Below are 23,850 nucleotides of genomic sequence, written 5' to 3' on the forward strand. Positions count from 1 at the left end.
CCAGGAACTGAAGTAAAGCTAAGTGGTCTGTAAATCCCTGGGTTGTCCTGATTTCCCTTTTTATAGATTGGCTCTATATTTGCCTTTTTCCAGTCCTCTGGAAACTTTCCCATCTTCGATGACTTTTTGAAGATAATCACTAATGGCTCAGATATCTCCTCAGTCAGCTCCTTGAGTATTCTAGGATGGATTTCATCAGGCCCTGGTAGCTTGAAGACATCTAACTTTAGGTAATTTTTAGCTTGTTTTTTCCCTATTTTAGCCTCTGATGCTACCTCCGCATTCACTATGTTAGACGTCCAATTGCTACTAACCTTTTTGATGAAAACTGAAACAAACAGATCATTTAGCACTTCTGCCATTTCTACATTTTCTGTTTATTGTTCCCCTCTCCCGCCTTTGAGTAATGGGCCTACTCTGTCCTTGGTCTTCCTCTTGCTTCTAATGTATTTGTAGGATGTTACCCTCTATGTCTCTAGCTAGTTTAATCTCGTTTTGTGCCTTGGCCTTTCTAATTTTGTGTCTACATATTTGTGTTATTTGTTTATATTCATCCTTTTTAATTTGACCTAGTTTCCACTTTTGGTAGGACTTTTTTTTTTTTTTTTTTGAGTTTCAGATTATTATAGGTCTGCTGGTTATGCCAGAGTGGTCTCTTGCCATACTTCCTATCTTTCCTACGCAGTGGGATAGTTTGCTCTTGTGCCCTTAATAATGTCTCTTTGAAAAACTGACAACTCTCTTGAACTGTTTTTTTCTGCTTGGACTTGCTTCTCATGGGAATCTTACCTACCAACTCCCTGAGTTTGCTAAAGTCTGCCTTCTTGAAATCCATAACCTTTATTGTGCTGTTTCCCCTCTTATCATTCCTTAGAATCATGAACTCTACCATTTCATGATCATTTTCACCTATGCTGCCTTCCACTTTCAAATTCTCAACCAGTTCCTCCCTATTTGTCAAAATCAAATCTAGAACAGCCTCTCCCCTAGTAGCTTTCTCCACCTTCTGAAATAATTGTCTCCAGTACATTCTAAGAACTTGTTGGATAATCTGTGCCCTGCTGTGTTATTTTCCCAACAGATGTCTGGATAGTTGAAGTCCCGCATCACCACTGAATCCTGTGCTTTGGATGATTTTGTTAGTTGTTTAAAAAAAGCCTCATGCACCTCTTCTTCCTGGTTAGATGGTCTGTAGTAGACCTTACTATGACATCACTCTTGTTTTTTACCCCTTTTATCCTTATCCACAGACTTTCAACAAGTCTGTCTCCTATTTCCGTCTCATCCAAGACACAATGTGAAAAGTGGATTTCTGTGGGAGGCAGTTGTCTTCCCGACTGGCTGTTGGAGAGTTGAGCGCTGAAAGTCAGGGGGTTCAGCACTTCTTCAGTTTGCTCAATGCTTTAATCTCAGCCACTGAGAAAAAGTACACTTTGTTTCAGAAACTGGTTTCGCCAAACATAGCCCGAATTGTCCAGGAGAGCCTTCTGGAAGAAGTGTCACGGCAGAAACAAGTGCTGGAAACTGTTTCAAAGCTCTGTGTTCTGGAAGCTCTGAGCTTCACCTCTGTTGAAGAGGGTGAGTAATGTGTGTGTGATGCCAAGGCATATGTAGGAGACCAGAGAGGCCCAGGTAACATGGCTCTCACCTCGTATGACAAATCAGGGATTGATTCTGAAGGCTTTTAAATAAATTCTGAGTCAAATCAGCTTTTATGGGTAGGTTATAAACCCTAACAGCTGGGACTCAGCTCTTTCTTGGTTAGAAAGGAAAGGGTTTTTAGAATTGCTGCCCCAGGCAATGATTAACTTGACCCTGTATGTACCAAGTAAATCATAGAGCTTGCATATTTCATGTAAAGGGGCTTCCCCCACCCCATACGAAGGGGGTCATAAGTGTTTTGAATTTTGCATTTGAAGGATTTTCAAAAGTGCTCAACACTGGCTTCACTCAACTCCCTTTAAAATGGATGATAAAACTCCCACTGAGTCCAGGGGGATCAGAGTTAAGCCAACAGTGAGCACTTTTGAAAATCCTAAATCTTTGGTTTCAAGGAAAATGGGTAATTATTTGAGGCCAGTTTAGGCACCTAAACATGCAGATAGGCATCCAGTAGGATTTTCAAAACTAGGTGCATATTTGTATTTTTAGGTGCCTAAATGCCTTTAAAAATCTGGCCCTTGGACATCAACATTATCCCTCCCTAGCAAAAGGGAGTGAGTGAAATAGCAACACAAATGAGATTATTAGATACTGAACGATGCAGGTTTTTATTGTGGTGATCCAAATTAAACTGTTGACCAGCCCCCACAGGACTTACTCAGAAAAACTCCCTTGAAATTTAGGGGAATTTTGCCTAAGCAAGGACTGTTGGATTAGGCCCCACATTTGGATTTGAGAAGGAATTAGCCCCTAGGGAAGAGGAGCAGGGGCTTTTTTACTTGCCCTCTAGAACATGGAGGTGATTTTATGATTGTAGGTCTTTGCTCATCCTACCACCTAACACACAACCCTTTTATCTTGCAAAATGCTGTCGTAGGCTGTCTGCAATCCTAATAGGTTGATCATGGTCCAATGAGATAATTTAGGGTGCTAGAGAAGGGGAATCCCTAGTAGAGCACAGTCCATGTCCCTGCAAAGGCATGAGCTAGGAGCATGATAGACCTCTCACTTACACGCTGGTATGAGTGTAGAGCCTAATCCAAAGCTCACTGAAGTTTATGGAAAGACTCCCATTGACTTTAGTGGGCTTTGGATCAGGTCCTCAGTGAGTCTTTAATAAATTGGCAATAAAATTAAGTTGTAAAGAAATCCATCTATGGAATGTAAAAAAAAAATGACGTTCATATATTTGTTAGCCATCCCAACTGGTGTCTCATGTCTCATTTAAAATGCACTCCAGCTCACTTGCTGACTTTGTAAAACTTTATTCTACAGTTATTCACAAGGCGAAGAAGCACAAGGAGTGTTTGAAAATCTGGAGTGAATTCACAGAGCCAGGAAATATCTTGTTCTGTTCATCGGAAAAATTCCAGAATCCACTGAAATACGTATTAATGTTCAAAGTGAAGGAGAAATATCCAGGACACCTAGAAGCAGGTACCAGTCAATTAGCAGAATTTAAGGCACCTAATTTTATTTGTACACTGAGTTTAAGGTTGTTCCTATAGGTTTTTTAAAATGACATAGAACTTGTTCTTGGTAAACTATATTTAAAATTCAGACTCTATCCCCTTGATTTATTACTTATACTATAAAATGACCATAGCACTCTGCACACGCAGCTTGATGAGTCATTACTTCTCTCCCATGACATTATGGACTGTTAGATTAATGTTTTGTAATAATTTTGGGTGGGATTTACCAAATCACATGAGGGGGTTAGGAGTCAATGGGAGTTAGAAACCTGACTCGCTTGGGCACTCTTGAAAATCCCTCCCTTCTATTTGATATACCAAAGAAGTTACAATCAAAAATTGCAGGTATTTAATCGCTAAGATAATTATGAATGTTGTGCTGTGTTCTATCTTCTGTGTTACACACATCTCAGAAAGTCAACATGGAGTTACTGTTATTTCTTGTATTGGCAGTGGTGTCCAGAGACCCCTGTTGGGATGAGAGCCCTGTTTCGCTAGGTGCTGTACAAACATGAGGCAGACATAGGCCCAGATCTTCAAAGGTATTTAGGTGCCTAACTCCCAGAATCTGGGCCATCATCCATATCCTGAAGAGTTTATCATTTAAGTATTCTGTATGTCACTCAATGGCCTTGTGGTGATGTGTGAACGCTGAAAGTAAAGCTCAGTACAGACTCTGCTGCAGAGGGGTGTGCTCACACGCACAGTGCCCCCATTGTAGAAGAGAGAAAACAAAATTGATAAAAACTGACTAAAAGACGGACACAAACAACATCTGACATTAGGACTTACATTTTGGATGAGCCCTTTCATTTAGATTTTACCCAGCACTGAATGCACAATATGGCCAAGAATTCCCACAGGACGATCTTTCTAAACAAAGGAATTGCCCTTACACAACCATGGTTTTTCCAAAGGGCTTCTAAACACGTGCACAGAGCACTGCTTTGTTTTATATACTAAAATCATGATACTCTGCTTTACAGATGGGGAAACTGAGGCCCAGAAAGGTTTAGTGGCTCTTTCAGGGTCACACAGCTAGTTCCTGAGTCCCTGCATTAATCTTCTTAGACCAGGCTGCCTTGTTTTTGTTACCAACTACAGACCTGATTCAAAGTCTGTTAAGTCAATACAAAAACTCCCGTTGACTTCAGTGGGTGTTGGATGAGGTCTGTTTTGTACTTTGGCTGGAATTTTCAGCAGAGGGTGGGGCCTGCCTTCTACTGAGTTTCAGTGAGATTTAGGCCCCTACTTCCTTATGTTCCTCTGAAAATTCCAGCCTTCAACGTCGTCTTGTTAAAACTGTAAATGAAATGCATGAGTGCAAAGTGTCCTGCCCCTCAGCGGGCCTTCTTTGTTTGCTCTTCTCTGCATGTCTGTTCAGTGCTGCAAAGGCTGCTGGAGCAGATCGTCACCTGCAGCGGGTTGCTCCCCTCTGGGAGCCCCCCTGAAGAACTGCTTACCTTATTCCAGTTTCACAGCTACCTGGAGAAAGAGCATGTTACCAGCCTGGAGAAGCACTTGGCAGAACTCATCAAAGAAGGTAATGGCAGGCTGCCAGGTACTGCACTCAGACAAACAACCCTCAGGCTAGCTAGTTGGCTGCTGGAATGGCTTATTGGGCTGTATCTGTTCCAATCCCCAAGGGATAATTTTTTTAAGTAAGGATACAACCCTACCATAATACAATTCTCCTCACTATGCCCATGCAGTTTTTGCCTTCCCTGCTCTAATTAAATCAGGCTCATAGCTAGACAGGAAAGGAACAGATTTGATGCAAATATTTAGCTCAAGTGTCTGGCTTAGGTCTCAAAGTCTGCAATATAAGGAGAGACCAAACTGGCCGCACAGTAAGCTGCTGTGTTCCACAGCTGAGTAGATGGTTTATGGTATCGCATGGTCTGAATGGCAGTGATGAGAGACAGATCAGTGGCATTAAGATTCCAGGAGTAACTAATATGCATTTGTTGAGAGCACTACTGTCTTGCTGAAACCCCGTCCACCCCGTACTTTGAAAATCTGACTGTGGCAGATACTGGGGTAATTTCATTTCCTCTGGGCCATTCATGCCTGCTCAGTATGTGAATGCAAAGGCGTAGGAAGTTTGTCTATCGCGTGTAGGGTTTCAAAAGGACAGTGTGCTGCATTATTTTTAAAACAAGGCATATTATTTTCTCTCTATAGTACAGTTACACTCCTCCTAACCAGTGCAGCCTTATCTTTCACAGATGCTTATTTTAACTTTTCAGTTTCCCCTCTTTTTTAGTAATAGTCAAATTGTCATTCTTCCAAAAGGTTTCAGATTCACCGAATCGGTTTTTATTAATTTAGCACCTATGGACCGTAGTCAAAAATCAGGGCCCTATTTTGCTAGGCACTGTGCATACATATTGTAAAAACATAGCCCCAGCCTCAGGGAGTTTACAAGCTAGGTTTATGTGGAGATGAAAAGGACAAACTGGGGGAAGAAGGGAGGATAAGAGAATGGTAAAAGAAGCATGTTTGGTGCAGACTAGCAGTACTTGCAGCTCACCTCTTACCTAGTCATGTACCTCACAAAGTATTTTCTAAGAGACAGCCTTGCTCAGTAGTGATGTTAATAAGGGGCACATGTCTGAGGTAGGAGACAAAATTGGAAGGGACTTCTCAAAACCAACTCCCTATAGACACTGCACACAGTTGTAGCTGAACTGATTCTTCCATTTGTAGTGATGCTCATTGAGGAGCTACAGTGTCCTGGGCGACTTAAGAAAATCAAGAAACTAAAAGGAAAGCGACTGAGCCAGCTCCAGCCTCTGCCCCAAACTTTACGGCTGCTTGGGATTCTGCAGTTAGATGACAACCGCCACGTCAGCAAAGCAGCAACGGCCTGTCTCTCTCGGGCGGCAACAAATAAGAATTTCAGGGAGAAGGTATTAACTGAATTGGGCCACTTCATGGTTTCTCACCTGTTTTCAGGGTGAGATGCTATAATTCAAGGAATCCAATCTCCCTGAGAGCAGCAGTATTTTGGGGGGAAGGAGTTGTACTTTGCATCCTGCTTCTAGGAAGCTCTCACCCTGCACCTACTGGGGTAGCAGATGTTGAGTTAAGGATCAACACTCTGTTCAGTTCTATCCTGCACTATTGACACCCGCCATGTTCCACCCCAGAGCCTGCTGCCTTTCAGCATCAGAAGTTATTCTTGTGTGTTGTTTGATCAGTTTCAAATAGGTAAAGCAGCACTGGATCTCACTCCACTTGGCATGCAGAACACTCGAGAAGTTATTTGCAGGGTAACCAATCACTCAATCTTATTTTCTAGGCTCTGCTTTTTTACACGGATATTTTAGCTGAGTGTGATGCAAAAATACAGCAAGCTGCATGTCTGGCTCTCAAAAACCTCAGAGTAAGTGTGTTTGACTGGGTAACTGGACTTTTATCATGTGGGGCTGTGTCCAGCTGTATGGCCAAAGGTTCATCTTAATTTTTTCTGGTGGGCATTGTTCAGATTTTTGTTTAAATTACCTCATATACATGAGGAAACTGAGGTTTTCTTTAGCTCCGAATGGTTTTTGCTGCTACTTGAGGCAACCAGCAGAGAGAGTAATGGTCATGTAAATCCTATTCGAACCGGGACAACAACTAGAGTATAGAGAGTAGACACAATGAACATTCTTAGTTACCACTTCACTCTTAATAGGGAGAAGAGTTGGGTTGGAAAACAGGTTCTGATTGGAGAGACTTTAGCTTCTAGCAAGGTACTAACAATGGAATCAAACATAGAATAGAGTTTGTGCTCTTGCTTTAAGATTGGCTGAAAGCATTTCTAATCCTGCTTTGAGAGTAACTGCTCATCAACAATCCCAGCATGCTCGAGGCTCTCGTCTTTTAAAAAAAGCTGTCCGCTTTCTGTCTTAAGTTACCAGCAGAATTCAACACAAATTAGCAGAACTTTTCCTGCACAGAGGGGAGTCAAATCCTTCAAATAACTTTCATAACCAGTTAGTTTGCACATAAGCAGCTACTGTCAGCACAACTCTTTGCATTTCCTTATTTTTAAAAAAAAAAAAAAGTCACAAGATAGACCAAGCCACTAACTCTTACTTTTTAGGAATGACTGATAGAAAGCCGTCTTGGGCCCTTTGTGTCTGCAACTGTGTGATAACTTGGCTGACTCAGTGCTCTTTGGGCCTGGTTCACCATTGCATTACTTCAGTTTTATGCCAGTGTAACTCCATTGAAACGGCAAGTACAATACTGGAGTAATGCAGTGGTAAATCACATCCTAGATCTTCAAAACTTTAATCCTTTGAGTCTAGGCTAGAAGGTGGCAAACTTATGCCTATGCTAAGAAAACCAATCTATAGCCAATTCGGGAGGATGAGGAGGGGGTCGGGGGGGGGGAGGGAAAACAACCATATTAAAATTGAGATACAAGAAAAGATGGAAGTTGAACAGCTGGTGCATGTCTGCGTATTTATGTAACAGATAGTACCTTGGTGTTAGGGTGGGAAAACTGTTTGAGAGAAATGATCAAGATTAAATAGATAATGCTGCAGTTTTTTCTTATCCCAAACAGGCCATAGAAAGCATTGAGCAGATTGCCAGCCTGTGTCAGTCTGAAGCAGAGGATGTACGGAACGCTGCCAGGGAAACAACACTGTCATTTGGTAAATGTTTACTGCAGCTTTAAATAAAGATGCTGAAAGGAGAGAGACAGATGAGCTATTAAGAAAACAAAATAGGCCTAAAGTTTTACCAACATGCATCAGCAAAAGAATTTGTTTAAGGCGGAGATAACAGGTTTTATGACACACTGGGTCAGAACATTACAATAATCTTAATACAACATACATGCTAAGTCTTTCAAGACTTTGTATATATACAGGCCCAGAAGACAGCTTGAGGGGGAAGTGCTGTACAAACTATTAACCATTGTAAAGGGACAGTGAGCATCAAGATAATTTCAGGTAACAAACAAGGCATAAAATTAAAGATATTCCAGCATTGCTGTCAACACCATTGTTAGCAAAAATATTAGCATTTGGTACGTGTGTCTTTTGGGAGCCGTAGATGTAAAAGTCTAACCAGACTGATAACTAGGGTGAAGTCTTATTGAATCTAGGTAGGATTTGATTTTAAAATATGTAGTATGGACATCACTGTTGTAAATAAAGAAGCCAACTGCACATATAGAGACTGATTCAATTGAGTTACAGCTGTGTAAAACTCAATTGACACAGGGGGTCAAGCTCAGAATGTAACTGCCAAGAATATCAAAGGGAGGTATTCATTAACTTGCATTTTCCAGAGAGAAAAATTAAGCTGTGATCCAGTTGCCATCAAGGAACTGAAATTAGGTTGGCAAAGATGGGATCTGATTCTGTGCAATTACTGTTTGAGTGAGGCAGGATGGGAGCACATATGTAGTAACTAAAGAATCATAGACTATCTAGTCCAACCCCCTGCTCAAAGCAGGACCAATCCCAAATTTTTGCCCCAGATCCCTAAATGGCCCCCTCAAGGATTGAACTCACAACCCTGGGTTTAGCAGGCCAGTGCTCAAACCAGTGAGCTATCCCTCCCCCCAGACTCCCCAAGTACCTTTGGCATAGATAGTACATATTGGCTTTCTTTTCACTTGTACTACATTTCTTACCACATCTAGATTCATGGCCAGTGATTAGACAATCGCCCCAGGAAACAAGAATGGTTTCATTTTAAGGTATTCCTTTACAACAGTTCATCTACATTCAGGCCAAATTTTCCAACTACTTATGCTTTTGGGTGTCTCTTTTTCTGGACACACCAAACTGATGCCTTAAAGGGGCCTGATTTTCAGCAGGTAGCTGCTCAGCCATTTTTTGAAACTGGGTCCCTTTTAAAGGTATCTCAAGCTGAGCATCCAAAAAACCCTAAGGCGGTGATTTTCAAGAGTGACTGAACACCCACGTTGTAACAAGGTCATAAGAGGAGGTACAGAGCTATGGTGAAACTTTTAACAGATCCTCACCTCATCCAAGCTTCCCTCACAGATTTTTTGTCCTCACTATGATCTATCTTTATTTGTAGGTGAAAAAGGACGACTAGCCTTTGAAAAAATGGACAGAGTATGCTGTGAGTTGAGAGACACTGTATACCAAGAAGGTGAAATTGAAATCACAATATTTTAACTAAATGAAATGCTGACGCTGATCTACAACCCAGGTCTGACCTACAGCCCAGATGGCTACAGAAGGATTTGGTTTCCATGGTATATTTTCCATTTACCAATAGGTGGTTAAATTAGCACACACAGTTATCTAGCAGATTTCAGAATATTGAGTAGGAGCATCCATTTGGGACAGTGCTTCCATTGGGGAGGTTAGGACTAAAAACCATACAGCAGCTGGATCAGAATTCTTCTGACACTGAGCTGAAACCATGAAGTATCACTGTGTGGTGCCCTCTCAGGCTGTGTCCACCAGGAAGCACAATAAACCTTGAAAAAACTCAGTCTGCCCACATTAGGAGGCAAAAGGGGAGTCTAACAGGAGATTTAGTAACTTGTTTGTTTTCACTAAGAAGCCTGACTCATTCTCCTCCTCTTCTGTGGGGATTCATGAGTGGCAAGGGAGCAAAGGTAAAGTGTAGCCTTAGACCTGGCATGGGACAGTACTGCCTCTCTTAGTGCAGAGAGCATGAGCAGAAATAAAGCTTAGTGTGAAGAGATAGAGGTTTCCTTTCTGCTTCGCATGTAGAAACTCTGAACTGATGGCAATGGGCCTGTTCATTATCAGCCCAAAGTGGTTTCCCCTCCTTTGACACAAACTACTTAAAAATGAAGGGTCAGCTCCTCAGTTGGTGTGAAAGGAGCATAACTCCACTAGATTACAGCAGCTGAATATCTGGTCCTAGATGTAGCTTTCCTACAGCCTTAGAGTTTTGACTTTATGGATACAAGACAATGTGGATGTGGACAGCAGCACTCAGGAGCCAGAATACCTATATACACTTAGTCAATGTTAGTTAGATCTGCAGAAAACTAGTCCAAGCTGAAGTTATTAACCAGCACTTGTTCTGTGTGATGTCATAGCAGCTGCCATGCACTTTAAAACATCATTTCTAGGCTGGTCTGTGCTATCTTGTAAATTTGAGTAAGATCTTAAAAGTTAATTGGTTTCTGGAAGCAATGTAAAAATGTACAGTAGACAAATTGGGATTTCAGTGCTTTAAACAAGAGATGTTTGAAATTAACTCTAATCTGAAAACCGTGTAAGCATAGATAGGAGGAAACTATTAAGGGAATATTCCTTCAACCGCACTTGTTTATTCTTCACATTTATGGATTAAGTGTATAGAACTGAGTTGTATATGGACAGCTCCAGGCAGAAGTGTCAAGTTTTTAATTTATACACTTAATCATTTAATCTTAGGCTAAGGTTAAAAAAAGGTACCTGAAGTCAGGCTCCTTAATCCATACTTGAGAACCTAGAAGTGGCCTGATTTTCAACAGAAGGTGCTGAATGCTCAGCTCTTAAAATAAGACCACCCACTCTGAGTATTCAAATATGGGTTTAGGAACTTCACGTGAGGCACAATACTTGAACAGTCTTGGTCTTTATGTATATATTATACAGTATATTGTGCTTTGTACTTTTCTATTCAGTATTTATTTCTATGTTGGTTTACGTACAGTTTTCTAAAATTTTAAATAAAATATTAAGTGCTTGCCTTTTTCTAAACAGTCTGTGTGCTGAAAACGTTATGGGGGCAACTATTAAACAGATCCCTTAGAACAAAACTAGTGAAATAAGCCACAGCCAAATATGGGGGAGGATAGATCACATATTTAGTTCTTTGGTCACTGCTTATGAAATATGAACCTGAATTTATTTGTTTAGGTACCAGCATTATTTTAGAAACATAAGTTTATATAGCACCTGCTCTGGCTGTTTTGGGGAAATAAACAGAACATAGGCCTGGCATTCAAAGTCAGGCTGAAACTTTTTGCTCTCCTAAATAAAAAAAAAAAAGAGGAATGTTAGGGAGGAGACGTGCTGGCTTGAAAAGCATCTTTCGGTTACTGTTCCACTCCAAACGTAAAACAGGAGAGCTCTTCCTCAGCAGTACACAGAACTCCACTTAATTTGCAGACATTTACAAGCAGAGGGCATACACACAGTTGTAATATTTGCATATATTATAACTTCATCCTTACAAGAGAACAAGGAAGAGTTTGTTTAAAAGTGAGAGAGGATTACAATACAAGAACGAAGTTGATCCAAGCTGCAGTCTGAGCTAGGTTTTATGCAGTTACACTAACGTGACTCAGTGTCACATCCCATCTCTTCGACACTGGTGTTTCTCACGTCTTTTTAAGGGATTACTGGGATTGGCATCTCCAGGCAGCTTTACTTAAACTATATACACATACAGAGCAGAGGAATGTGTACAATCACCACTCTCATAACGGACATTGATCTAACGGTAATCAAAAGGCCCAAAGCTTGTCTCATTAAAAAGTCTATGAAAAAGCACCCAGAATACTTGGAGATGTCATATTTACATCTGCAGGAAACCTTGTTGTACAGGTTGCTGTAGCATATAGTCCCATCCTGAAGAACAAATTTAGCAAGTCAATCCACAGCTAGTAAACTGTTGTAAGAACAATTATAGTGCTTTAGAGATCTTTAATGTTGCAGGTTGCACATCAGATAGGACCGAAACACTACATATTTAAACTCAGTTGAACATCTATGAGCAAGCAGATCTGTAGTGAAAATGCATTTTATTTTACAGCAGACATCTAGTTACTGACCTGAAAGCAAGTTTTCTGCACTAGTGGAAATATTCTTAATATTTCTATTAACGTGAGAAATCACAAAATAATCAGTAGGAGGTGAAATCCTGTTGATAACCTAAAGGTCTAAATTTGTTAGAGTGACTAAATCATCTCTACCTCTGTGATAAAACAGGAAGTGGAAAGACTCATACATCCATTCTTTAAAAAAATTTTATTGTTGCAACTAAAATGAGAACTGAAAACTTGTATGGGAAATTGAAAAACTGTATAGTTACTGAAAACTGAGGTCATTGCAGCGCCTTACACAAAAGACAAGATACCTGAAAATGTATTATACCAAAACATTTAGCTTTTGTTTTTTATTTTTTTATATTTTTTTAAAAAAGTTTATTCTATGGCAATCTGTAAAAAAAGAAAGACCTGATGAGTAAATATTTGCTTAAGGCATATAGCAGAGCAGCTAACTTTCTAACAATTTTAACATGGATATTTGTCCATTTTTCCCAAGAACAGGTTAATCAATACACCCACTTTGAAACACTACTGTATATACACACACCCAAACTACTACATACATATACAGGACATCAAAACAAAATGCTTACAGTTTAGCATTATAAGCCTTATACACACCTCACGGCTTATAGGGCATTCCACTGTATGTTCCCACTACAGTCCAAGGCCTCCCCTTGACTTCAAACAGATGAAAGCCAAGTAGCAAAGTTAGCTGGGAGAAAGGGGCATATTAGCTAGAGCTGCTGTCTCTCTGTACAGTGAGATGTGTCTAAGTTTTAATTTGTGGGAAAAATTGCAAAATACAGTACAACTGTGGATTCCATACTTTCATCAACCCCAATATTTACATTTGTCCAAATAGAGGAAAATACTGTAAGTTCCATTCAGTTTATAGGCCACTCATTTATTTCACAAGTCTTGATGGCTAGAAACAAACTAAGTAGGGCCTGATGGCACAAAGTACTCACTTGAAACCTTGCTTTATTGGTGACCTTTCCAAAAGCAGAGTTTCCCCAAGTGCAAGTTTCTGAAGGCAGCACAGCAAGTCATTCTGAAATTGTTGAGATATTTGTTGCCAAAATTGACTGGAGGTGAGGTGTGAATATGGCTTAATACACACTTTGGAATGTCTGTATTATACTTACTCAGCTGAAATGAACTATGCTAAACAACCGGGTTACACTGAGTATGCAGAAATTCAATAAAAAATCGTGCCAAATATTAGGCAAGTACGTTACCTGATAAACACCAAATCAATGTATCGCTGAATGAAGACACTTTCAGCAACACCCTTTGAACCACAGCCACTTAAATGATCAGATCATGCAAATATAATTTGGGCACATCAGTAAGCAGAAGTATAAGTTTTTTCATCTTTCAAGCACATGGTATTTAATCAGGACACTAGAAGACTTTACATGCATTCTAATACAAAGGGGGTACAAATGTTGCCTTACAACAATATTCTACCAGATGATGGAGAGAATAACGGGGACAAAGCAATCACATACTGTATCTTAAATACACAAATGATCCATTATATATTATATCATTTTTCTATACTCAAATTTTTCATGTTTCCAATAACATACTAAATACTGACTGCTTACAATATTCCCCCTTTCAAGTACTGGTCTGACCAACAGTCTCACAGGTAAATTTTTAATTCCCAGTACTACCTGAGGATTTATTATTATTGTACTTTTGAGAAGCCCTTGATGCAAGCTTAACATTTAAAAAACCCCAAAACAAATAAAAACAACCCTTCCACCCCAAGTCAACACCTTATGGATTTAAGGAAAGAGCAAGAGCTACTGGCAGCTTTGAAAAAAATAAATATGGAGTGAAAGGACTGTTACACAATATACTCCATAAAGATGTTTACACTGAGAACGGTGGTTAAGTGCTATACAACCAGAATGCATTTTAAAAGCACTGATTAGTAACACTTGCAGATCAGTCATCATGGTTTAGTTATAACCACTACTGCTTTAAGTAGTGAATTTGCTTCTAATCTCTGCCCTATGAGCAAAGATTTTCTCTATTGTTTAAAATGTATGAATTTCGTACTCATGAAAGGAAAAGATTAACAGCATTGATGAGAATTAGGTTTAGTGCAATGCAAGCCTCCAGTCACAGCTCTGCTGATGCACTCCTAACACTATTCAAGTCCTGGGCCTCTCTTGAGTAGGCACAACCAACTGAGCCATTGTTCGGTTGTTTTGTCCTAATCTGTACTCTACACCACCCAGCTCTTTTCTCACTTTGAGCTAGGATAGGAACACCCACATCTGCAGAGCTGCAAGGCCTCAGGCACTTATGCCCCACTACCCCAGTAATCATTTAACAACATAATTTCAAACCAAACTAAAGTCAATTTTGAAATCTTTACTTAAAAGAAGATCACACAATCGCTTGCATCATGATAAGCCAACTGGTATGTTCAAAGACCAACAGGTCTTCTGTTGATCTTTTAAGTTTGTTAAGGAAGCTGCCAAGGCATTAATTGCTCTGGATATATTGAAATGCTTTCCAAATAGTTTCTCACATCATCCTGGAGTACGCTCCTCCTCCCTCTGGTTTGTGCACAAAGCACATTACTCCTTACAAGCCAGGTTTAGAGTGAAACTGCATTTTTACGATCCAAATGATGAAGTTTAAAAACTGGTCCTTCTAAATGCCAGCTGAACAGCTGTAAAATGCTGGTGGACATGTTTTGGTTGAATTTCCCTTCCTGCTTCCCTCCTCCCCCACATCCCAGAATATAAAGGTAAAAACAACTTTACAGAGATTGGTACAATGTAAGTAGGCATAGGTGCAAGTAGAGTGCAACAAAAAAAGTCAATGGGGAAATACTTTTTGTTTTTTAAAAAAACACAATGTTTGACATGTTGGGATACCCTGAGCAAATGCAGAAGCCTGTTTTTATAAAGATATGTAAAAGAAGCTAGTTAAGAACAGTTATGCCATGATTAAATATATCAATACCACAGGCACTGCCCACAACTGAGTCTTTAACAGATGAAGTGAGACCAAAAAGTTTACATTCTTCAGATATGTGGATTCTCTCTCTTTTTGGGAACTCAGTAATAATATAAATCATGTATTTGGTTACAACACTTGGAGAGTACAAGCAAGTTTCACTTGCGCCTAGTTTCTTTCTGAAGTAACACAAGGAAAAAGAACTGGCTTTTAAAAAAGGCTAAAAACAACAATGTGTTGTAATTCTATTATTCCAGAAAAAAGAAAAAGAAAAAAGGAAAAGAAAAAAAAAGACTTATTTGGCATTTTCTCTGCTTACTCCTGAATATTTTAAGGCCCTGAGATTAGAATATTATGTTCTTGGGACCACAGGGCTAAATTAAACCCTAGTGCATCAATTCTCTCTTTAAGCCCTAACCAAAAGTTCCAGCCTTTCAACCTAAGGTATATATCCACTGAGACAAGGCTCAGATGCCTCAATTAGATTTCTTTCATAGAAGCGGATTACACACTGGTCAAATTGTTGTTGTTCTTTGTATACTCAATCTTGCTGACATGTCCATCAATGAAAACATACCCTGTAACAGAGGTAAGCTCCTGCTGTGAGGACAGTGAACATACAGATATTCACTAGAAATGGCTTCCAAGTTGTCATCATGTTCTCATCATCCTCTTCTATGTTTTCTGACTTCACTGGCTCCTCTTTGTGGGGCGAGGCACACAGATTTTCACCAACAGTTCTCCTCCTCGGTTCAGTGTCTTGACTAGTGCTGAGGGATGAAGAAATAAATATTCAGTATAGTATTCTCCCCTTGAGGGGGAAGGTGTGCAGACACTGAGGCCCAATCCAGACACCTCATGGACACTTACAGATGAAGATGTAGATCAGTTATCAGCAAGAGATTTTACACCTGATGCACAAGATGTATCCTTTTAAAGATTATAGTTAGGGCTTTCAGTTAGAGATTTAAACTGATATTTATTGCCCTAATCATCTGGGTGTTGCTAGTAAACAAGTTGCTTCTTATCCCAAGTTGATTGCCATATCCCTGATGATACTCAAGCATCTACCCAGTTCAGATTCTCCACTTCAAGGCCACACATCCGGCAATCATCCTTACAAATAGGAATTCCTGACCGTGAATATATTCAAAACTATTCTAGGCCCATAAAAACACACAAGCACTACTTGCACCAAAACGCTGAACCTGTTATCACCAAAGCGTGCGCAATTGTTGGAGCAAGACAGTAGGGCTTCAGCTCTGTATAATTATACAAAACATGCTCCTAAATGAAGAGATTAAGGCTGCAAAGTCAAGCACTCAAAAGTAAAGAAACGCCAGAATTAAGTTTGCTTGTTTAACCTTTATTTGGCCCCCTTGTGTGTATGCATTAGGATAGAGTATAATTACAAGATCACATACTGTACTATTTTTCTTAAACTTAAAGTTGTTTTAATTCTATATTTAATTTTGCGCTTAGTTCCCTAGATTTTTTTAAAGGCAACTAAAATAATAATAATAATAATAATAATAAAAAAAAAATCAGTAATTCCATCATGTGGCATCACACTGACTCCCACGTAGGTCATCAGCAGGGGGCACTACAGGGCAAGCATGTCCTTTCATAGACAAAAAAAATTATGGAGACCAGCTTAAGGGGAGGAAAATCTACTGAGCGTGCCTCATTTCGTGTCAATACTTACAGCTCTTAGGGTCACTCTCCAGCCAGTTTCACAAGGCGGGGTGGCTCAAGGCACTAAGTTTCCCAGATTTATTTGCCAAAAAAATATCTCCAGAACTTTGTAGGAAATGTTGAAAGTTAGATGCTCCTGTTCCTAGTATTCCCTTGCGAAACTGGGTGCGTCCCAGGTGTGATCATGTGTTTTATTTGCCTGATAGCCTTGGAATTCTCCCCTCAGCTGTTCTCCTGGTAAACTCTGATGTCGACCCCTTGCCCTTTCCTCCCAGAATGGGTTTTCAGTTGGCTATCTTGGACAAGGACTGTCAGAAGTAGATCAATATGCAGTGCATTAAAAACTAAGGATGGTTACAGTAGAATCTACTGGAATCTATGGTAACATAGCATACTATGACAGGTTTCAGAGTAACAGCCGTGTTAGTCTGTATTCGCAAAAAGAAAAAGGAGTACTTGTGGCACCTTAGAGACTAACCAATTTATTTGAGCATAAGCTTTCGTGAGCTACAGCTAACTTCATTGGATGCATGCTTTGTGTGTGTATATAAAAAGATCTTCTACACTTTCCACAGTATGCATCCAATGAAGATCTTTTTATATACACACAAAGCATGCATCCAATGAAGTGAGCTGTAGCTCACGAAAGCTTATGCTCAAATAAATTGGTTAGTCTCTAAGGTGCCACAAGTACTCCTTTTCTTATAGCATACTATATTTCAGACCGGTGAAGCAGCAGTGACATCTAGTGGTTAAACACAAAAAACCCTTATTTCCCCACCCCCCCAAGTTATAGGTTTATTCTTTAGGCCAAATACTTGAGTCTAGCTAGCCTGAAAGGGAGAATAAAAAAAAAAAATCTCTTCGGCAGCGAATTTAAATGATTATAATTGATTTGACCTGTAGTAGAAAGCAAAAATAGTTGCCCAGCATGAAAGATACATATGACAAGAGAACTGTAGATTTAAAACAAATTGGATGAACTACATCTTTAAGGCAAACAGGTGCTTTGACACTGAATGAAAGTTATCCACTCCTATATTCTAGCATGAGGACTGAACTGACTTAAAAGGACATTTGAAAATGTCGCAGGATATATCTGATAAAGTATGTAGAGCACCAGATACCTGCACTGATTGGTGTGGTTGAAGCTAGCTGGCTTAACTTCAAGCTGAAGGCCTGACAATCCACCTAACATGTAAAAGAGCCCTGTATAACCAAACCCCTTATGCACCTACATGTGAGGCTAAACCATGTAGTCATTGCTCCTCCTCCATCTTTCATCATGGCCTAGCAAGAGCTGTCAGGTGGCTTTTGTATCCTTTTCACATCTCACCTAAACAAGCACATGGGCCTTTGGAAATAAAGGGCTATAATCCTATTCTAGGAGCGCTGTCACAAGAAAGCGTCAAGTTCTGTCCAACACGCTTTACAGGTGGTGCTAAGTGGCTCAAACAAGGGAAATTTCTACATACTTACAGCTGTGAATCTACAGCAGATTTCCTGGAACAGTCAAAAACATCAACACAAACAACTTGACTGAATTACCTGTCTGGACCCAGCTGCACAGATGAGCCATCAGGTACCATCTTCTCCACAGTGCTGACTGCACATCTGATCTCTTCCTCTACCACCTGGTGCTTAGGGAAAAACTCTGTGTGTTCGTGCATCCGCCCGTTGTGCATTTCTGATGTTCGCTTTGGTGGCCTCGGAGGTGGGGGAGTATGTTCTGGTGGAGGGTCTAGGTCTTCATTGGAAAGCTCCTTCCACTGCTCCTACACAGAAGAAAGTGGCTATTAAGCTCCGCTATATTATAATATATTTTATATTAAAACCACTGTAATTCTAACATTAACATGACACAGGCTTTACACATCAGTCATTGTTTTACTTTCAGGGTCACTGTTTAGTTGGTGGGAGGGCAGAGGTGAATCCATCTGAACAGTATGCCCACAGCCCAACCACACATATGGGAAACATTAACTGGAGATTTAATTTAGTGCTTCACCTACATGAAAAACTCTTAAGTAGCAACATGAACCCCATTTTGTGCTGTAGTGTTACTTAGCAGTAACTTAAACATGCATGCTTCAAAGGAGACAACACTGGAAGAATCTACAGCATGTTGGAAAATTGTTAAGGGCCTAAACAGAAGACTTAGCAAAACAGCATCATGAGGCTCACACAGCAATGGCTATCTCCCAACTGTTTCCCAGAGGGTCACAAGGAGGAGAACTTTCCACGTGACAGCAGCTATTGTGGGCTATTTGTACTTATACAAACACATCAACATGCGTAAAACAATGCATTAGATCCAAGAGTACTGTGCACTACTCAAGAATTTAAATTACTGTACAATACTCATGCCAAGGATCGTGTGTACTTTAATGATTCATTCAGCCCTCTTAACCTTATTCAACCATGCTAACTTCCCTCATGACATTTGCCTGGCTACATGTAATTATGAGGTTTGTGGATCTTAATTTACCCTACAACTGATATTTTTGTATGCTGTATTGTAGCTGCGTCGGTCCCAGAATACGAGAGAGACAAGGTAGGGGATGTAATATATTTTATTGAACCAACTCACCCACCTTCTCTATGTACAAATGATATGCAATCAATACACACCTGCACCGAAGCATCTCCCATAATAAATTTTGCTCCTTCAATAACAGCCAAATAAGAGAAACGAAGTTGATCTGCTGTCTGTATAAGCCCCATTCTGTACTTTCTCATTTCTAAGAGAACTTGCTTAATGTCCACAGAAGAAGGATCTTTCCTTTTGTCCATCTGAAGGTAAAGATTTGAAACTTGCTTTACACAGATACCCACTCTAATGTGTTTCAACACAACGACTCATTTGTTGCATAGGCTTCAAACTGTTCCCATGTTAACAGGTATAGGGATGAAGGTAACATGTGAGACTTCTATCAGGCCCTCACTGCTTTAAAAAAAAAAAAAATGCAGTTTTACCTCAGGATAACTAATGCATGTGAACTATCCCCAAAGTAAAAAACAAACAGTAAAGATCAGGCACTTTAGTTTTATCTCAAGGTAAATTAGGCAAGGACCACTTTTCTTAGCAGGGAAGACAAAGCCTAACTTTGCGAGTCACTCCAATTGGAACCAGTGATAGTTTTCTTTCATACTCCCACAATGGCCCATTCAAAGTTCAATTTGCTTTAGCTTTAGAATGAAAATATTACCGAAGACAAAAGTAAAAGTTAAGAGACAAATGTCTCAGAGGAATGTGTGTCACTATATACCACAATTCATGAAAGGTGCCATGGCTCGCATGAGCTTCAAATAAGCAATTCCCAGAAGTAACTACACAAAGTTGTAACTCACTCCCTATTCCCATCTAGAGTAAGTGGTTCTTACCAGTAGAAGACATGTATCAACCAAACAAAAAGTTCCCGATCTTCCAATTCCTGCACTGCAATGCACCACAATGGGTCCGTGCTCAGGACTCAGTGAGCCAGACTCTCTCACTTTGAACAGGAAGTTGAGGAACGAAGCAGGAGATTCTGGGACTCCAAAGTCAGGCCATGTGGTATAGTGAAAGTGCAGAATTTCTCTAGTTTCCTGTGCCTGTAAAATATAATGTTTCCAAGCTATAAGAATCTCTAGATACGATTTAAAAAGAGTATTCAAGCACAGCTACTGTCTGCAACAACATACTAATCAGAGGAAGAATACCACTCAACACATATTCATATTCCTAGTAAGTGACCAATTTTCAAAGTATATTACATTCAAAGAGATTTCCAACATCAGTCTTGATGCTGCAAATATACACATCTACATTCTACAGTTCATAAAGAAATGGGCAGGATTTCACTTATACTGCCCTATATTGCATTCATGCCACGCTGCTTTCTCTTTCCAAATCTTACCTTGAAAAATGATTCCCTTTAAATTTATGATGGACTAATCCTACTCACCATTCTATTACTGTATCCTTCCAGTCTCCATTCTTTAACCGTTCAGCAAGAATACTTGCTTGCTCGCTCATTTGCTGCTTTCCTTTAATCCAGGGGTCGGCAACCTTTGGCACGCGGCCCATCAGGGAAATCCGCTGGCGGTCCAGGACAGTTTATCTGCAGCGTCCGCAGGTTCGGCTGATCGCAGCTCCCACTGGCCGCGGTTCGCCGTCCCCAGCCAATGCGGGAAGCGGTGCAGGCCGAGGAATGTGCTAGCCGCCGCTTCCCGCAGCCCCCATTGGCTGGGGACGGCGAACCGCGGCCAGTGAGAGCTGCGATCAGCCGAACCTGCGGACACTGCAGGTAAACAAACCGTCCTAGCTCGCCAGTGGATTTCCCTGACGGGTTGTGTGCCAAAGGTTGCCAATCCCTGCTTTAATCTAACCCAATCCTTTTTCCTATGAAGTTTTCCCATTCTGCATTTAAGAGCTGCTGAACCCAATTCTAAAGCACTACTTGCTTGTAAAATATCATGGATGTCTAAGGAGCTATATAATTTACAAACTCTCACCATAAAAGCCTTGTGATATTTTGAATGAAGGACACTAGATAAAACTAAATTATACAGCATAATTTTACAGTTTATAGTTCAGCTGTTCATTTTATCCCCATATACAATGGGCACTATGGCCTTCCAATAGATGGGCTGGCTGAACTCTTTGGAAAATGAGGTACCTCAAGTTGCAGGAGCAGCTCAGACCTGTCCAAAGCAAGGACCTTATATTAACACAGTCTTTTCCTTCACAACCAACGTCTACTAAGCTGAAAGCAATCTCAGAAGACTTAAGACTGATGCTCTCAGCCTCCTGAAATCTTGAACCAAAGCTTTAGAAATTTGTCTGCTACAGACACTGTAACCTGGGATGTTTTTTCTGACAAATTCTGAGTTCTTGCTAGTATAGTTTGGCTAGTGAAATTTATACCTGACAATGGGCCTATTTTCAGCTTCCTGGCAAGAGGGAGCATAGAAGCAAGGTGCTAAATCTTTAGGAGAGATTACAAATATTAGGTGAGGGCGGACAGAGTGCTTATCCAATAACAGGCAGTACTAGGTTTTAAAAAGCTAACTAAAAAGGCAAACTGAAATCAAAGTAGAACTGAAATTAGCATGTCACTAAAACGTATTTGACATTCACTACCTGTCCACACGCACCTGCTCCAACACAGGTTCGGGGTGCTCTGTGGACTTCAATTTTAACTAGATGCAGATGTTAGTTTTGATCAGATGTGCTCACTGTAGCTGCCCCTTTAGCCAATCTCCTCTAGCATAGTTTCAGTGCCCCGCCCCTCCCTCTGCTCTGAATGATTCTGCTATGACTCCTCTCTGCTGTATTTATCCATGTGTGCAGTGTATCCCCAGCACTGCTTTGCACTGTTCCCCACTGCCCCCATTGTAATGTTTTATTTTGTCACTGCCAAAAATAGAGAGTCCCCTTTTAGCAACTAAGGGCCTGAGCCTCAGTGGGCTCCATGTAGGCACAGAGTGCCACCTGCAGAGAGCTCATTGCAGGATCAGGGACCAACGCTGCTGGGTGTCAATTTAGCAGAATGAGTAAAGACTAAATCAATGGCAGAGCGCCTCCTGTTGACGCAGTGCAGTGAAGACACTGGGGTAAATCGACACACACCGACTCTAGCTACGTGAATAACAAAGCTGGAGTAGCGTAACTTAGGTAGATTTACCCTGGTAGTGCAGACAAGCCCTAAGTAAGGAAGGCTGCTGATTCCCTTGCTGAAGGCTTTCAGTGTGAAGAGGTGAAGATTTAAGTCCATGTAGGAGGGATGATAAGGACACAAGTTCCAAGAAAAGGTGTTTTCAGAAGATGTTTTTTAAAAAGCTCCATGTATACATTCCTTAGCAAACTGGTAATGATTGAGTGCTTGGAAGAGCCATGATTTCAGACATTCCTGTACGGAGGTACTGGACTTTTACACAGTGATGTTATAAAGGTAACACTGCCCTAACGTTCCACACTGAATCTAAGACTAGGTCTCTACCTGCGGCAGTGAGTTAATACACTGCATGTCCCCCTATAGCAGTGTAGATAGTGAGTGTCTTCACTCTATTCATCTAAGCAATGCCTCCAGAACCTTAGGGTATGTACTCTACAGGGCTCTACACTCCCTGAGCAGTGCCTCCTCTATCTACACTGCTGTGTTTAGCAGAGTAGGGTCCCGCTGCCTCCCTGCCGCCAGAGCCTTTCCTGAACACAATGAAAGAGTCTGGCAGTGGGGAAAGGCTCTGGCAGCTCCCTGCTGTCTCTCCCTGGCCAGCCTGCCCCACACACACACACACACACACACACACGTTTAGATGCAGCCTGCTTTTCATTGCAGTGTGTAACTACACATACCCCAGAAGTAGCTGTCACTGTAGAGAAGGCCTAATGCTGAAGACATCACAATAGAATATCCATTCATTCAAATTGTGTTTTGAATTACAACAGTTAACCTCATAAATGTTAATATATGTTGATTCTTTACACTTTGGAGTTTAACTTCTATGTTGTTGGGGAAAATCAAAGGCTGAAAAAAGTGTTTATCCCCACAACCAGTACAGTCTAGAGCAAATTGCATTGGCATTCACAGACCAGAGCAACGCTAACATATTGAGAACCTCCTAATTCACTGATGGGCATGTTACCCAATTTCAGCATCCATTCCCTTTGTACTGGAAGCCTTTACAAACCAGGATCAGGAAATACAGCTCCATGATGGGGAATTCAAGGACAACACTATTTGACTGGTATGCTTTCCATACTTACGGTAAGGTTTTCTAATTCTAGCTGTCGTACTGTGTAATATGATTTTATATCTTCAGAAATCAAGGTTAACTTCAAGTTTGTATCCTCAAAGAGCATTTCTTTCTCCTCTTTCTGTGGCCAGTACTGTGCACATTTTATCTAAAAAAGAAAACAGAGGAAAAGCACTAGTCACTTGGGTCTATGCTAAAGGTGAGAAAAAAGGAGTGTTCCTTAATCCAGTATTTTTAAAGTTATTATTAATTACATGTATTAATGTGGCACTAAGGAGCCCTGAGGTCTAGTATATTGCAATAAATTCAAACATACATTTCTAAAAAGAAAGGCTAGTTCTTGCAGGAGGGCGTCCTGCTTCCAGTACATCATGCAGGTACTACCTCATCACATCTTGGTATCTTTCACACAAAGGCCCAGAGGCTGGTCCTCACTCCACCCCTGGAAAATTCCCAGAGCACAAAGGTGCCTTAGGGTGGATGTAGCTCTTGTACTCATCCCTGGCACAGGGG

General features: G+C 40.6%; 2 protein-coding genes across 8 annotated transcripts in view; one reads left to right on the top strand and one right to left on the bottom strand.

Moving 5' to 3' along the window:
- Positions 1–10,843, top strand: part of RIPOR3 (RIPOR family member 3) — a 69,299-nt gene extending 58,456 nt beyond the window's left edge. For 4 of the 5 annotated variants that reach the window (XM_048820647.2, XM_048820651.2, XM_048820648.2 and 1 more), the window contains 7 exons: positions 1,443–1,578; positions 2,938–3,099; positions 4,522–4,680; positions 5,847–6,049; positions 6,442–6,525; positions 7,699–7,789; positions 9,192–10,843. In XM_048820647.2, coding sequence (XP_048676604.2) covers positions 1,443–1,578; positions 2,938–3,099; positions 4,522–4,680; positions 5,847–6,049; positions 6,442–6,525; positions 7,699–7,789; positions 9,192–9,292 — 936 coding nt within the window. In that variant the 3' untranslated portion in view covers positions 9,293–10,843. Of the gene's footprint in view, positions 1–1,442; positions 1,579–2,937; positions 3,100–4,481; positions 4,681–5,846; positions 6,050–6,441; positions 6,526–7,698; positions 7,790–9,191 lie in introns of those variants that run through there. The other variant, XR_007352740.2, reaches the window with a different exon arrangement.
- A 1,253-nt stretch (positions 10,844–12,096) lies between these two features.
- The window catches only part of PTPN1 (protein tyrosine phosphatase non-receptor type 1), a 62,507-nt gene continuing 50,753 nt past the window's right edge, over positions 12,097–23,850 (bottom strand). For 2 of the 3 annotated variants that reach the window (XM_048820652.2, XM_048820655.2), the window contains exons 5-9: positions 23,348–23,485; positions 19,981–20,190; positions 19,228–19,389; positions 18,145–18,371; positions 12,097–15,671 (exon numbers count right to left, since the gene is read on the bottom strand). In XM_048820652.2, coding sequence (XP_048676609.2) covers positions 15,464–15,671; positions 18,145–18,371; positions 19,228–19,389; positions 19,981–20,190; positions 23,348–23,485 — 945 coding nt within the window. In that variant the 3' untranslated portion in view covers positions 12,097–15,463. The remainder of the gene's footprint in view (positions 15,672–18,144; positions 18,372–19,227; positions 19,390–19,980; positions 20,191–23,347; positions 23,486–23,850) is intronic. The other variant, XM_075118770.1, reaches the window with a different exon arrangement.

This window comes from Caretta caretta, chromosome 13 (assembly GCF_965140235.1).
Source record: "Caretta caretta isolate rCarCar2 chromosome 13, rCarCar1.hap1, whole genome shotgun sequence".
NCBI classification, from domain to species: domain Eukaryota; kingdom Metazoa; phylum Chordata; order Testudines; family Cheloniidae; genus Caretta; species Caretta caretta.